This window comes from Plasmodium gonderi, assembly GCF_002157705.1.
Source record: "Plasmodium gonderi DNA, contig: Chr14, whole genome shotgun sequence".
Classification (NCBI taxonomy): domain Eukaryota; phylum Apicomplexa; class Aconoidasida; order Haemosporida; family Plasmodiidae; genus Plasmodium; species Plasmodium gonderi.
Window position 1 is genome coordinate 818,564 of NW_021628939.1, and position 15,570 is coordinate 834,133.

Here is a 15,570-nt window from a genome sequence, read left to right on the forward strand (position 1 = left end):
TCGTACGAAATTTTTCTTCGCATCAAATTTTTTCATTAGTCCAAATAAATCCTCATTGGATTTCGTGGTCACCACTTTCTTCTATTTTCTTTACATGCGTGCAAATATGAAAAACTGGTACTGACTAATGTTAGTAATGTTAATATATTTACCGTGGCATGGACGTCAACCTTTATTATCTACTTTTTCCTTATAAAGCATTTCTCCTTCTTTATTAATCACTCCCTCATTGTGAATCACTTCTACTTTGTCCAACATTTCACCCTGATGCGTGGGATCCTCATCCCCTGGTGTAATGGTAAAGGTTCCGTGTGTTGCATTGGGATTGGTTTCCTTTTTCTTACTTTTAAAATTGAAGTTATCAAAATTAAGTAAATTTTCGAGATAAAATAAAATTCTTTTCTGAACACATGCATATTTACTTAAGCAGAAAATGTAATTGTGTTTATTTATCTGTGGGTTGACCAAATCGTCAAAATGAAAAAGACCTTTACTATAACTTGATTGATTACTGCTTTGCACCGAATTTGTCCTTTCATATTTGTTATTTGAATATCCATTATTTATCGCCTTTGAATTACTCAACAAATTTTCTGTTTTATCATTCGTAAGATTAATTCCTTGCGGTATGTTTTCACCGAGTCTGTTTTCACCCGATTTATCTGCAAACAGTTTAGTCCACTCATTTGATTCGTCTTGCATATTATATTTCCCCAATAGAGGGGTACTCTTATCTAGTCCTACATGATCCACTTTGCTGAACATAGAATTCATTAACCGTCTATCTTCTGTTTGATTCCCGTTTTTTGCAGAGTAATTAATATAGTCATTACATTGCTCCAATGGTGCAATGTTGTTAAGGTATGTTTGTTTTTGCGATTCTTTTAATTCATCTTTCACTTGTTGTGCGGAGTCGAGGGCATTCCTATGATCGTGTAAGATACTAGAAGAACCATTTTCAGAATCTTTTTTTCTTTTCCTTTTTCGTTTTTCCTTTTTCATTTCTTCGTATTTCTCAAAAAGTATACCACCATCATCATCTCTATCGTCCAAGTAGTATGCACCGTTAGCAGTTCCCCTCCCCTCTTCTCCCTCTCCTTCTCCACCTCTTGCCCCTCCTCCTGCTCCTCCTCGACCTTCACCCAGTTCTTCTTCAACGCCTTTGAATTTCCCATCATTTGGATGCTGGTTAGCATTTCTTTGATTGCTAAAAATGTTTAGATCCAAATTTTTAATATCTCCACTTTTAATTCCTAATTTAATGGGTATATGTTTCTGCTTTCCAGATATATAATTGCATAAATCATCTTCATAACTCTTTTTCAAATTCAGAGACGCCTCAACAAAATCGTTGAATGTGTAAGATAAATCACAGCAATTCATATCTTCATCATTCATTTCATTCACAAATTTTCTATCAACCCAAATCCTATTGCCTCTTCCTCGTCTTTTAATTAAGACAATGTTTTTATATTCATTTTGATTTATTTTTAAAATATTCATTTGTTCACATAATCCTTGACTCTTTGCCCGTTTGTTAATTTTCCTGCTAACTATGGAGTCATTGTGAATATGATTACTCGAATGATTGTTCCTGTAATATTTCAAATGATCATGAGAATGATGTCCCATCATGTGATGACCGCTATAATGACTAGAAGTGGCATGATTATCAATCATGAGTTGATCACTGAGTCGATGATGTCTGCTCATGCTCACGTTGCTGTACAAGCTTTTGTAATACTTATCCTTCTTAAACTTTTTGTAAATTTTTTCCATTTTGTAATCCTTGAAGTAGTTCCACATAGGACAAACATATGTCTTGTCTTTTATTTCATTCTTTCTTTGATCAAAGAGAATTGAATTCAACTGCAATAGAAGTAATTTTTTTTCATCACGCTGTTTCATTTTCCGCAGAATTCGATCTAGTCTTCTAAAATCTTCTATCAATTCTTGCATTTTTAAAATGATTTCACTATTTTTTTTTTTATGTTTTCTTAGGGTCATTTTTTCTTTAACTCTTGATCTGAATACAGAATAATGTGGTAAAATATTTTGAGAATTATTCCAAAACATTCGAAGTAATGGTCTTCCTAATTTTTTTCTTTTGCTTTTCCAGTATGTGTGAATGTCTTTTATTACATTACTTTTTAGCGTAATCTTCAAATCAGAAGCAGCTTTTAATGCGTCCTTTAAATTAATTTCTTCTTTATTTTCTGAATATCCTGTTAGTTTTTCAAATTTGTCCATTAACTTACAGAAATCTTCATCATTTACCTGAATGTTTATATATGAATTCAGACTTTCTAAAAATATTTCATCTTCTTTTAACAAATCATAATGTATTATAGAACCATCTGTTAATTTAATACCTGTGACTTGATCTCTATAAAGTTCGTACCTAATATAATGACACGGTTTTTCGAAGGTTTTCAATCTACTGCTATAACTTTCATCATCTTCACATATTTTAAATCTTGGAATCACAATATTTTTCTTTTTCTTTTTTTCAGTTTTTAATTTACTACTTTCAAGTACTGTTTTTAACTCTTTTACTTCTTCCTCCGTTGGATTATCATTTTTTATAAGCTTCTTTATGTCTTCATTGGATTTTACAATAAGCAACTTTTTGTTTATCAGCAGGGTTTTGTTCTTAGAGTTCCTGCCGTGATGACCTCCCGTTGTCCCCTTTGTCATCTTTCTCTACTCCCAGTAAGGAGGGGAAGGGGAGGGTGGGGTGGGTAACGTTGCAGTTGTGATGTAGTAGTGGTGCACCTCACACTTTTCAATAATTTACAGTTGGTTATATACAATCAATAATGGATTTTTATGTCTAGAAATTTTCCTTCACAGGATGGCACAACTTTAATAAAGTAAAAAGGACATTACACGGAAACTTCTCGGGTTTTACAAATGTTCATATAAGTATGTGTGTCTGGGTTCGATGGCAATTATTCAGTATTACCTTAACTAGTAAACTCTCTTTATTTTTGTCACTTTTTTGTTGTATATACCAATAAATATGTTCATGCAGAGGTGTATTATATTTTCTCTCCTAGATGGGTAAAGGACGCATATGTACTTTCATTTATTTTCTGATCTATTTCTTTTTTAATATCAGTAAACGTCAATCTGTATATTGCCCTTCTGTCCGTTAAAGGTGTTAAGGGTGGGGGAGGGGGTATTTTTTCCAGTTTCTTTGTTTGTCAGCTGAACTGTTAAGCAGTTATACAGTTAAGAAGTTAATCGGATAAGCAGTTAAGTCGCCTATGAACTTATCAATCTATCCACCTACCTGTTTGTGTATTCTCCTTTCTACGGTTACAGAAGTAGAGTTGCATAAAATATAGGAGTGCTGTCAAAGGGATGAGATCTTTCACTCGGTCCATTTTATTTTTTAACAAAATCAATCAAAATTTGTTATATAAGCAATCTGGAGGCTGGACGTGACGTTAAAAAATGTTCCGTGTTCATAAATAAATGCGTCTATATATATATATATGTACATATACATATGTGTACATTTATATGATTCTCCAATTTGGACCATCGGAACAGTGCAATTATGCGTGCAGAGAGAAAACATCAAAAGGGATATTCAAATATATATATTTATATGTGCATAATCATGGGCTTATGATGTGGAGGAAAATTTGGGAAGCCTAATTTGTATATTATTTTTGTATTATCATTTTCTAACTTTGTTCCTCTTCCACCTTCTCATGCATGTTTACCTTTATATAATATTAAAGGTAAAGCAAAAAAAAAAAAAAAAAAAAAAAAAAAAAAAAAAAAGGGGAAAACAAAATTTTAAAACTCCATCATTGGATTCATCATATTATCTTATTTCAAAAACGTGGTAATACTTTAAACAAATTTTAACAATATTTGGTCATTCCATTTTGCGAATTTTTTTTTTTTTTTTTTTTTGTTTTATTATATTTAATTTATTTATTTTTTTTTTTTATTTCTTTTATATTTTTATTTTTTTGACAAAGGTAAATCTTTTTATGAGACTTCTTTACGCTGAGCTTGACAATTTTTGCATGTGGCAAGTTTAAGAGGTGGCTTATATAGTACTGCATTTTGTAAGTGTACAAATATTATAAACGAATTTTAAGTCCAATAAATGTAGCATTTTTTATAAATATGAGAGAAAGAAGGAAGCATAGGTGTGTAATTCTTTTACAAATTATCACATTTCCAAATGGTTATTATTCTTTTTTCATGAAAGCCAGATAGGCTTTGTGCCTAGTATGTATATATATGTACATGTACATTTTTTTACGAATGAGACTAAGCTACGTAACAATTTTTTATTTTAAAACATTTCACACCTTTGTAGGTAAATACATAAAGTTGTATATATACATGTAATTATGAATCGGTATTTACTTAAGTATATACTGAATATGTTGAAACGAACGAGGATCAAGTTAAACTATTTTTTATATAACTATAATTCACTCCAAATTTAATCCCATACACCACTATTGGGTGATAATGTATAACGTTGGATGACAGTGTGTAACATTAGATGATAGTGGACTATATCACTTTTTTCACGTTGTCCTGCTTTGCTTAAAACGATAAATTGTGTGAAGAACTTTTGACATATAACAAGAAAGAAATACTTTCATATGTTTGTGTTCCTCTATCAACAGTAAAAAAAAAAAAAAAAAATAAGGAAAAAAAGAAAAAAACACACACACATACACATGTACACACATTCGAATTTTTATTGTTTCAGAGCATTTACGCATGTGCACGTGGAAACTGTAAATTGAGAACAATTCAGCGCAACATATACAGTGGTTTTAATTTGCCTATATTCATATATACATATGTATACACATATACAAGTGTAGCATATATATATACATGTACATCACGTTGGGAAGCAAAATTGTCGTAAATAGAGGAAAGAAATTGTCTTTTCCATTATCAACGTATTTTAAAGTTAAGAAAATATTAAAGATTGCCCCATTTCATGCTTTATTATATCATTCGTATAGTTTATGGAGATTTCTATATGTTTCTGTTTACCTCCACCACGTACTTATATGAACACAAAGTCATTTCACAAACATGTTCATGTTGATAACAAAATAACCATATTAATAGGTAGCATAGTTTTTTTTTTTTTTTTTTTTTTTTTTTTTTTTTTTACATTTCCTTATGGTACATATTGACCTATTTATGATATGTATAAAAATGTATACATAGATATATATTGTGTGTGAGGGTGTTCCTTTGACTACCCTCACTTTGACACATAGACGACATTGTTACTTATGCAAATGTTCACGCTATACTTATGAAATTAGTTCCCTTCATTTTTGCAATTCTCTAAACTGGGAAATTTTCAATTTTTTTATTTTTATATATTTCTCTGTTTGATTATTATTTTAAACATTCTGTTATATCACAAATAAGGTACCAATTAGTTACTTCCGCTCTTTTTTTTTTTTTTTTTTATATATCTGCGCATGCGTAATAAGGCACAGCTTTGTTTTTAAAAAAAATATATATGTATAGTATATATATACATATGATGTAAAATATGCAACCGTGAAAGGTGTATCATTTTTGAAAGTATTTCATATGACTGATCATTCTGGTAGTACATTGTGAAGTGTACATTTCATATATAGAGAGCCATAAAAAAAAAAAAAAAAACTCATTAGAAAAATAAAATTAAAAAAGTAACCATATTTATAATTAAATCATTGCAGCAGGTTTTAAATCAGTACTTTTGCCCATAAATTTTGTGTTAAATATGATGGATCCCAAGAAATATGTTCAGTATGTAGTAACTAAATGAGACATTCAGAAGAATAGACATGGATTTACATTATCTGGTATTTATATCACATTTTACAAAAGTGTATTATATGTATTTACGCCTGTGTATGGAAAAGGGGGGTCTGTGAGAGGTCTACTTAAATATGTAATACTCATTGTTTGTAGGAAGCTAAGAATTCACACAAATGCATATGTAAGTTCATGTGTGTACATGAATGTAAGAAAAAATATATATATTTTGTTTGGGTATTTTTTTTTTTTTTTTTTTGTTATGATCTGTTTGTGAAGAGGCATAGCAGGGATAAATTTTGCATAAGAATGTAAATTGCAGAATTGGAGAGATGAACAAATATTTTCTCCCTTTTTATTGTTATGAATGGACATAGAATAATAAAAAAACTTCCATAAATGTGTGAAAAAGAAATAATTCATCTTATGTTTAGAAGCAGTTTGTATGATGGATCTCTTTCTCGTATTATCTTATCGGAGGGGAAAATATTGTTTTTTGTTTTATACTTCCATTTGGTCGTTATCATCCATATTTTCCTTACATAGAATTTTTGTAACGGAATTGTCAACATATTTTTATAGCTTCACATTGTTATTATAAACACCTTTCCATGTTCTAATATATTTATTTCCTATTTCTTCTTTGTCTCTCTAACAATGCCCCACCTTTTCCTCCCTCTCTTGTACTTTTTGGTTTTCGCTTTATATTTATTTAACAAGCACTTTCGAATAAGTATAAAATTTGAAAGAGGCAATGTATATCAGATTAAGTGGAATAATGAGCTTCAAATAGAAAAATAATAAATTAATAAAATTACAAAAAAAAAAAAAAAAAAAAAAAAAAAAAAAAAAAAAAAAAAAAAAAAAAAAAAAAAAAAAAAGGTAAGGTACAAAAATTGCTTCCCCTAAGGAACAATTCCTGTTAGGCCTACTTAACAACAATATACCCTTTTTGAAAAAAAAAAAAAAAAAAAAAATTAGATATATACTTATGTACATATATGTTACGTGTGTTTTAGTCGAAATGACTACACGAAGGAAACGCTTTTCGTCATGGGCTCAAAATAGTTGTTCATTCATGTTTTGACAAGTGCAGATTGTAGGCATATCTTAAAAGCACAGTTTAATGTAGATCATTACAGTGCGGGAAAAAACCTAAGTAGTATTGTCCTCTTAGAAAAAAAGAAAAAGGAAGCGACAAACGGAATACGCCATACACGTACATACATATATTTACCACATATACCATTTTATTACTTTTGCTAAATATACATGCACATGTATTACACATATTTGTAACGATGCATAAGAAGGGAAAAAAGAAAAACCCAATTGACAAGGCTCAAGTTGGTAGCAAGAGGAGGAAAAAAAAAACTGAGAATAGCGTGGAGGACGCGAAAGAAGTTGATGAAGTGAGAGAAGATGACGAAATGAGAGATGGCCAAGTGAGAGATGACCAAGTGAGAGATGACCAAGTGAGAGATGACCAAGTGAGAGATGACCAAATGAGAGATGACCAAATGAGAGATGACCAAACGAGTGAAACACGAGGGAGAGAAACGGTCGAAGCCAAGGGAAGAAGCAGAGTATGTCCATATTTACGTACCATTAACAGAAATTTGCTGGATTTCGATTTCGAAAAATTGTGCAGCATCAGCTTGTCAAATTTGCACGTATATGCATGCCTAGTATGCGGGGTATACTTTCAAGGTATAGGGAAAGGGACATATGCATATACACATGCATTAGAAAAAAATCATTATGTGTTCATCAATTTGGAAACATGTAAAACATGCTGTGTTCCAGAGAATTATGAAATTGAAGATGCATCATTGAATGATATAAAATATTTTTTGAAACCTGTGTATAGTAGAGAACAAGTAGAATATATATGTCAGAATTCAATATTGGGAAAGTCATTGGATGGTGCAGATTTTTTCCCCGGATTTGTAGGATTAAATAATTTAAAAAATACAGACTACTGTAATGTAATTATTCAACTTGTATGTAATATTATCCCGTTAAGAAATTTTTTTTTATTATTTGACAGTAGGAAATACATGGCCAAAAATATCATTTCATCTTTATCTGAATTAATTAAAAAAATCTACAACCCCAGAAATTTTAAAGGCGTTGTTTCACCTCACGAATTTTTACAAACAGTAGGTATTGAGTCAAAAAAAAAGTTCAAAATTGGTTCCAAAAATGACCCATTGGATTTTTTTTTATGGCTACTGTGTAAAATTCATAGATATGAGGAGAGGGTGTTAAGGAGGCAGAAAACTATTAATGTAGGCAAAAGGGAAAAAACAGGAGAAAATAGAGAATCCGAAAAAATCGAAAAGAGAATGGAGGAGGAGGAGGACGACCGACCGGATGGGCAAAATAAAGGACAGAAACAAAGAAAGAGAAATGAGCAGGGTGAGAAAGATAAAAAAAAGATACAACCGAGTTATGAACATTCCCAATTTAACGTAATCTTGTCATCATCAAACGAGACAGACATGTCCGAGGATGGTGATACAGACATGCAATTGAGAACAACAAGGAAGAAAGAGAATAAGAAGAATAAGAAGATGAAAAAGAAAAAGAAAAAAGGAAAAAAAAAAAGATGGATGTACGATGAGGTAAATATAATTGACTACTGCTTTGATGGGGAATTAATTATCAAAACCAAAAAAAAAAAAAAAAAAAACACGGAAGAAGATGAAAATATGAACATGACAAATGTTCATAATACAAAAAAGTCAGACGGAAATGAAATGTATGATGAACCTAATGCACATGAAGAAGACAATTTTTCTCACAAATTAGATAATGAAAAGGAGGAGGGAAGGGGTGATGAGGATGAGGAGGCGGATAACGTGAGTGACGAGGACAATGAGGACGATGTGGATATTGCGAATGGTGGAAAATTGAGAGAAACGAAAAATTATATAATAGAAAAAATTCCATTTCGAACGCTTTCTTTGAAATTGCCTAATCCACCAATTTTTAAAAGCACAACAGAAAGTAACATAATACCGCAGGTGTCTATTTTTGAATTGTTGACTAAATTCAATGGAGAAACTGAATCCTTTTTGAATGAAAAATCTGAACCAAGTACTTTAATCATTTCCAAATTGCCAAAGTATTTAATCTTTACTATTAAGAGATTTTCAAAGAATAATTTTTTTGTAGAAAAAAATGGAACCATTGTTAATTTTGTCATTAAAAATTTAGATATGAAAGATTATATTCATGAAAATTATCTTGAACAAAATCCCGTAACAAAATATAATTTAATTGCAAACATTTTTCACAATGGTTCCGTCAATACAGGTACTTACAAAATTCACGTTCTCAATCAGGCATCAAATGAATGGTATGAAATTGAGGACTTACACGTGATTACCGTTTTACCCCAACTTGTTCTTCTTCCCGAATCTTGTGTGCAGTTGTATCAGCGTCAGGATGTGCAACTGAATGGGGAGATCATCTGACATTGAGCACCCTAACCCCTGCACCTTCTCTCACTTTCCCTTATTTCTCCTCCCGTTATATTAAGTCCTTCTCCTTTCATTAGTGTTTCCCAGAGGTATTCTTATCTTACCCCATCTTGCATTCTCCTACTCTGCTCTGTGCCTGTCAGAATTCATACACGCACACTAATACGGCACATATGCGCATGTGAATTTCTTTCCTCATTTTATAACCCCCCCTAAGTTACATTTATAATATCCCAAGCAGCGTGCTAATCATGTTTGTTAAGTTTTTTTTTTTTTTTTTTTTTTTTTTTATTTGTCGTTTTTCCATTCTCCGATGTTCATTTCGTTTCCCTTTTTTCTGGGATAACTTTGTACGTAAAAGCAAACAAAATGGCAAAAAAGTAGAGAATTTCTTTTTTTCTTTTCGACCTTTCGAATTGTCAAAAAGTGCAGCTTTCTCTCGATAACTCTCTTGGTAAAATGTACACCCCATGGGAGAAGGAGAAGAAGCGAACCAGTAAACTACCTAATTACCACGAAACGATATGCGCTTATGAAATGATAATTACGCATTTTTCTCATCAAAAAAAAAAAAAAAAAAAGAAAGAAAACAGCACAGCATATAAAAAACACACAAAAATGTGCATAAAAAAAAAAAAAAAAAAAAAAAAAAAAAAAAAAAAAAAAAAAAAAAAAAAAAAAAAAAAAAAAAAAAAAAAAAAAAAAAAAAAAAAAAAAAAAAAAAAAAAAAAAAAAAAAAAAAAAAAAAACAACACAGCATATAAAAAACACACAAAAATGTGCATAAAAAAAAAAAAAAAAAAAAAAAAAATCGCAAAATGTAACTTTTCCTTTTTTTTTTTTTTTATCATATTTTCATATAAAAAAAAAAAAAAAAGAAGAGAAAAGTTATGTCTTCGATAAGATATTATTACCAATACGAAAAAGAAATACTACTTAATCGATCAAGCAATGTTTACGTATAAGGAAATACACAGCACACCATATTGGACGTATCTTTAGTTTTTGAGCACACGAGATATGTGTTTTATTTTTTTCACATTTTCTTACTTTTCTTTTCTTTTCTTTTCTTTCTTGTTTGTTTGTTTGTTCTTTTTTTTTTTTTTTTTTTTTATTTTCACCACTTTAAAACGTATTACGCGTAAACTGATTCACAGTACACAACCATTTATGTGACAAAAAAGAGGAAAGCTTTGATCAGGACGATTACATTTTTTTCTCCATTTCATAGACAAAGGGAAAAAACTGCACAGTTTTCTCTTTTATTTTTATTTTTTTATTTTTCCCTATTTTTGTGTAAGTGTAAGAATAAGTAAACAAATTAGCATGAAGTTTGTGTCAATAGGTCGGTTAGCAACTTTCCAGATGTTTGCGTAATCAAGAAGAGCACAGTAGCACACAAGTCGCTTATCAATTTCCTGAATCGTTGCATTTTTCTTCCCTTTTTTTTTAAGACCTAAGTAGAAATTGCCCAGTCCGCGTTCTCTTCAAAATTTCATGCCAAAAAATAACTACCCTCGCACTTAGCCTTTTCTATGCACTTCTTCCACTTCTTCCACTCCTTCCACGTCTTCCACTTCTTCCACTCCTTCCACTTCTTTCTCGTTATTTACTCCCTCCACTGCATAACAAAATGGGAACCCCAAGACGCAGAGCTGGGCAAAATGCAAGCCCATACGGAATGAGCTCCTCGAACATTTTCGGGACGAACAACGAGGTTTTTGGAAGTAGCTTCATGAACACTCCACAATCGAGTAGAAGAACAAAGAACAGCAAGGGAAGTTTCCTCAATAGCATGCTGAATGAATCCAAGTACTTGAATCAAAGTAATACAGGTTCCCAGTTTCTGAGATATGGACACACCCCACTAGCCATCAGAAGAATAAAATGTGCAAGAGCTGACATAGGAGATGTGGGAAGAGAAGCTTTTATGGAAGACGTAGAATCAGGAAGGCTTCCTCATTTTATCGATTCAAATTTAGAACAAATAAAAGAATTGTTTAATCAGTTTTTTGATGAATTTAACATAACGAATTACAGTGATGTTTTACAATTCACAGATGAGGATAGAAGTATTACTGAATATATTTTATTACACAGAGATAATTTAAAAGTATATCTGGCATATTATGGATGGAAAATGATAAAATTTATTGAAACAGGTAGACAAAATGAATGTAAATTAAATAACGAAATAGAAGAAAATGATACAGATGCTGTAAAAAATTTAGAACACATAAAATCCTTTGAAGTAGATCTAACACACATATATTTTTTTAATAAAAAATTGTATAAATTGATTGTTGAATATCCATCGGATTGTATTAGTGAAATTGACAAAATTATAAGTGCCAAATACAATTCTCTTTTAGCTTTAGTACTTGAAGGGGACGCAATGTCAAGCTCATCAGATAAATTTTCTCTAAACGTAGCAAAGCAGGATTATTGTAGAGTTCGATTTTTTAACAAAAAACATAAGGACACTCCTAGAAAATTAGGACCAAACCATATAGAAACATTAGTATGTATTAAAGGAGTTATAATTAGGTGTTCTAATATTATACCAGAAATGACAATGGCAGCATTTAAATGTACATCGAAAAAAAGAATAGGTGTTAATAATTATGAAAAATGTAATGAAGAAGTATATGAACATGTTATACAAGGAGAAGTACAAGAACCTTTAAGTTGTACAAATTGCAACAATAAAAATACATTCGAATTATGGCATAACAATTGCTGCTTTTCATCAAAACAACTTATAAAATTAAGTGAAGTCACAGAACATCTGAAACAAGGAGAAACACCACAATCCATATCCATTTATGCATATGACGATTTGATAGACTATACAAAACCAGGTGATACAGTTGAATTAACAGGAATTTTAAAGGCATCTCCAGTTAGATTGAATCCAAGATCACGATGTTACAACAGTGTTCACAGAACATATATTAATGTTATACATATAAGAAAAGAAAACAAACAGAAAATGAAGTTAACTGAACAAAATGATACAGGATCCGTAATTTTAAAAAGAAATGATGATGGAACAGTGGAAGAAAATTTTGAAAAATTAAATGAACAAGGAAATCTATTATTCACTAGTGAAATAATACAAAAAATGCAAAAATTAAGTACAGATCCGAATATCTACCAGAGACTGGTTGATTCTGTAGCTCCATCTATTTATGGAAGAGATGATATTAAAAAAGGGCTCCTATGTCAACTATTTGGTGGTAGTAAAACAACTGACAAATATAAAAATAAATATCGATCTGAAATTCATATTTTATTATGTGGAGACCCATCAACAGCCAAATCACAACTTTTACATTATGTGCATAAATTATCCCCAAGAGGTATTTACACAAGTGGTAAAGGTAGTAGTAGTGTTGGTTTGACGGCTTTCATTTCGAAGGATTCTGAAACGAAGGAATATATTCTCGAATCAGGTGCCGTTGTTTTATCAGATAAAGGAATATGTTGTATTGACGAATTTGACAAAATGGATGATTCTGCAAGAGCTATTTTACATGAAGTAATGGAACAACAAACTGTCACCATTGCCAAAGCAGGAATTGTTGCAACTCTCAATGCACGTACATCGGTTCTTGCATCTGCCAACCCAATTAACAGTAGATATGATAAAAATAAAGCTGTAGTAGAAAATATAAATCTCCCACCATCATTATTTTCTAGATTTGATTTGATATACCTTGTCATCGATCAAGCAAATGAGGAAGAAGATAAAAAATTGGCTACTGTTCTGTGCAAAAATTTTTCCTGCAGCGCAAAGGACGGATCGGATACTGAAACAGATGATGAGGTCGATGATGAAACGGATGATGAGACAGGTGATAAATTCGATTCACAATCAGAGATAGACATTAGGAATCTAACTGACAGCGGTATAGACTCACATCAGAGGGAAAAAAGGAAAAATGTTGGAGAAAATAATGCCTACAAATCTTCTAAAAAAGGTTCAAAAAATTACTTAATTGATTCGAACACCCTAGCATTATATATTGCATACTGTCGTATAACATGCAATCCAATCATTTCACTAGAAAGCAAAAAAATAATTATTGATGAATACATAAAAATGAGATGCAAAGAAGGAACAAAGTCTCCAACAGCAAGCCCAAGACAATTAGAAGGATTAGTTAGATTGAGCCAAAGTCTAGCAAGAATGAAACTGAAAAATGTAGTAACCCCTGAGGAAGCTAATGAAGCTGTACGTTTAATGAACATTGCGACCTTTCAAAGTTTAATTGACCCCTTAAGTGGTAGAATTGATTTCGATCAAGTAAACCTTGGACAGACATCACAACATAAAAAAAAGTCCGATCTCATAAAGGATATCATAATGAATGCCCTTGTTTTAAGAAACATGACAAAGGATGAATTACTCACACATTGCAACGAAACAATTATGAACGACAGAAATTATACAATGTCTATGGATAGAAAATCCTTCGAAGAGGCTTTTCATGATCTCGAAAGATCACAAGAGATTACTCGAATGTCTTCTGGTCTCTACAAGAAGAAGTGAAGAGCATTTTTTTTTGCTCTAAAAGAAATATTTTATGCAGATAAATTTTATATGAATACCTTACAATTGGTACGGATATGCACATATAACGACATGTATATACATTATTCTTATATATAAATGGACGTTTTTCCTGTTTTATTTTTTCTGTCAAAATTACCATTTTCTCGTGGCTTTTTTTTTTTTTTTTTTTTTAATATTGGAGTCTTGTAAAGGGAGGTAATTATGCCCTCATGTGTTTTTTTCTTTTTTAAGTTTTACATATAAATAGGGGTAAAGAACTTGAATTTTTTCTGAATTACTATGAAGTCCATACCCCGACATTTAACTCTGCGCAAAATAAATGTGCAAAAAATGTACTTAATTTTTTTTTTTTTTTTTTGCGCGATACTAGTGGATATGTAATTTTATAAGCTCAGATTATATGAACCTTTCAAGTGTATCAAATAAATCATGGAAGTATATCTTACGAAATTTACATTTGTGGATAATTATATTGTTGAACAATTGATGTACATTGCTTATTGTTGACATATTCTGTTCATATATGTATCAGTAAATGTATGCAAACGGAAAGAGAGAATATTTAACATTGTATTAAACGGGTATATAGCCCATGTGTTATATCTTGTGCAATCGAAAAAAATACAAGCCCCAATTAGGTGAAGTCGATGTAATAAATGAAGTTATCAATATTTTTGGTATAAAGATGTTTGAGTTTAAAGAAGAGAAAATTGATTATTCAGACAGAATATTATGTCCTCTCTCCTCCCCTATTGCGCATACCCCATCGTCAAGTTGAGCTTAATGCAATACTTTTTTTTTTTTTTTTTAAAACATTTAATTAATCTATTTTCAATTTACGAACAAACTCAAAAATGGCAAAGGGTAAAAAGTATTGCCTCTTTGTTTTTCTCCCTTAATTTTTCCCTGTGAAATGATATTTATCCATTTGTCATTTGAAGGAACGGGCAATGATATTATCGGGGTTCAATTATTAGGAATTTCTTAACATGGTCTATTTTTATATATAATCATGGGTAGAATAGCATTGAGGAAAAAAAAAAAAAAAAAAAAAGAGCACAGCAAAAGAGCACAAAACAAGAAAACACATAACAAAATGTTTTAGGGATATCTTCACAGGGAATGTCACTTTGAGTACATCATTTTGAAACACCTTAACGTGATGATACACTTTATTTTTATTCTTTGTTGTGGAAGGTATTAAACAAACTGGATTCGTGTCCGTTATGCAAATTTTATTTTTCTCATTTTTATAAAATTTCAAACTTGTGAATAAAAAAATCATCTCATTATTTTGTGTTAATTCTTTTAAATATTATGTAATCCTCTTAAAATTATACAGCATTATTGCCTTTCTTTTTTCTCTACAATAGGCATTGTATCCCTATATATACATGCTTAATCGTTTATGTATATAACTATGTACTGTACCAATTTCTTTTCCCACATAAGATTACCCGTACGCATAATATATGGGTAAGTTAATGTCAAACATGGATACTAAAACTTTGTTCTTATAAAAATGTGTAATTGAAAGTTGTGTTTATGTGTTATATATACATGTATATATAATATTGTAATAAAACTACACATGATGTAGCATTATTTTATTTTTTTTTGCTTTTTTCTTCGATTGAAAGAAAAGGCATTTATATTTATGATTACAAAAACTGAATCAAACTTACACAG

The 15,570-nt window shown here is 30.7% G+C and overlaps 3 protein-coding genes across 3 annotated transcripts; 2 read left to right on the forward strand and 1 right to left on the reverse strand.

The window, feature by feature from the left end:
• Positions 1-165: 165 nt before the first annotated feature.
• Positions 166-2,697, reverse strand: PGO_141700 (hypothetical protein, conserved; the record flags this gene model as incomplete). The annotated part of the gene is made up of 1 exon (XM_028690164.1): positions 166-2,697. The coding sequence occupies one exon, from the start codon at positions 2,695-2,697 to the stop codon at positions 166-168; it is 2,532 nt and encodes an 843-aa protein (XP_028545965.1).
• Positions 2,698-7,115: 4,418 nt separating this feature from the next.
• PGO_141710 (U4/U6.U5 tri-snRNP-associated protein 2) lies at positions 7,116-9,296 on the forward strand (the record flags this gene model as incomplete). The annotated part of the gene is made up of 1 exon (XM_028690165.1): positions 7,116-9,296. One exon carries the CDS (start codon positions 7,116-7,118, stop codon positions 9,294-9,296), a length of 2,181 nt encoding a protein of 726 aa, XP_028545966.1.
• Positions 9,297-10,935: 1,639 nt separating this feature from the next.
• PGO_141720 (DNA replication licensing factor MCM4) lies at positions 10,936-13,857 on the forward strand (the record flags this gene model as incomplete). The annotated part of the gene is made up of 1 exon (XM_028690166.1): positions 10,936-13,857. The coding sequence occupies one exon, from the start codon at positions 10,936-10,938 to the stop codon at positions 13,855-13,857; it is 2,922 nt and encodes a 973-aa protein (XP_028545967.1).
• Positions 13,858-15,570: the final 1,713 nt, after the last annotated feature.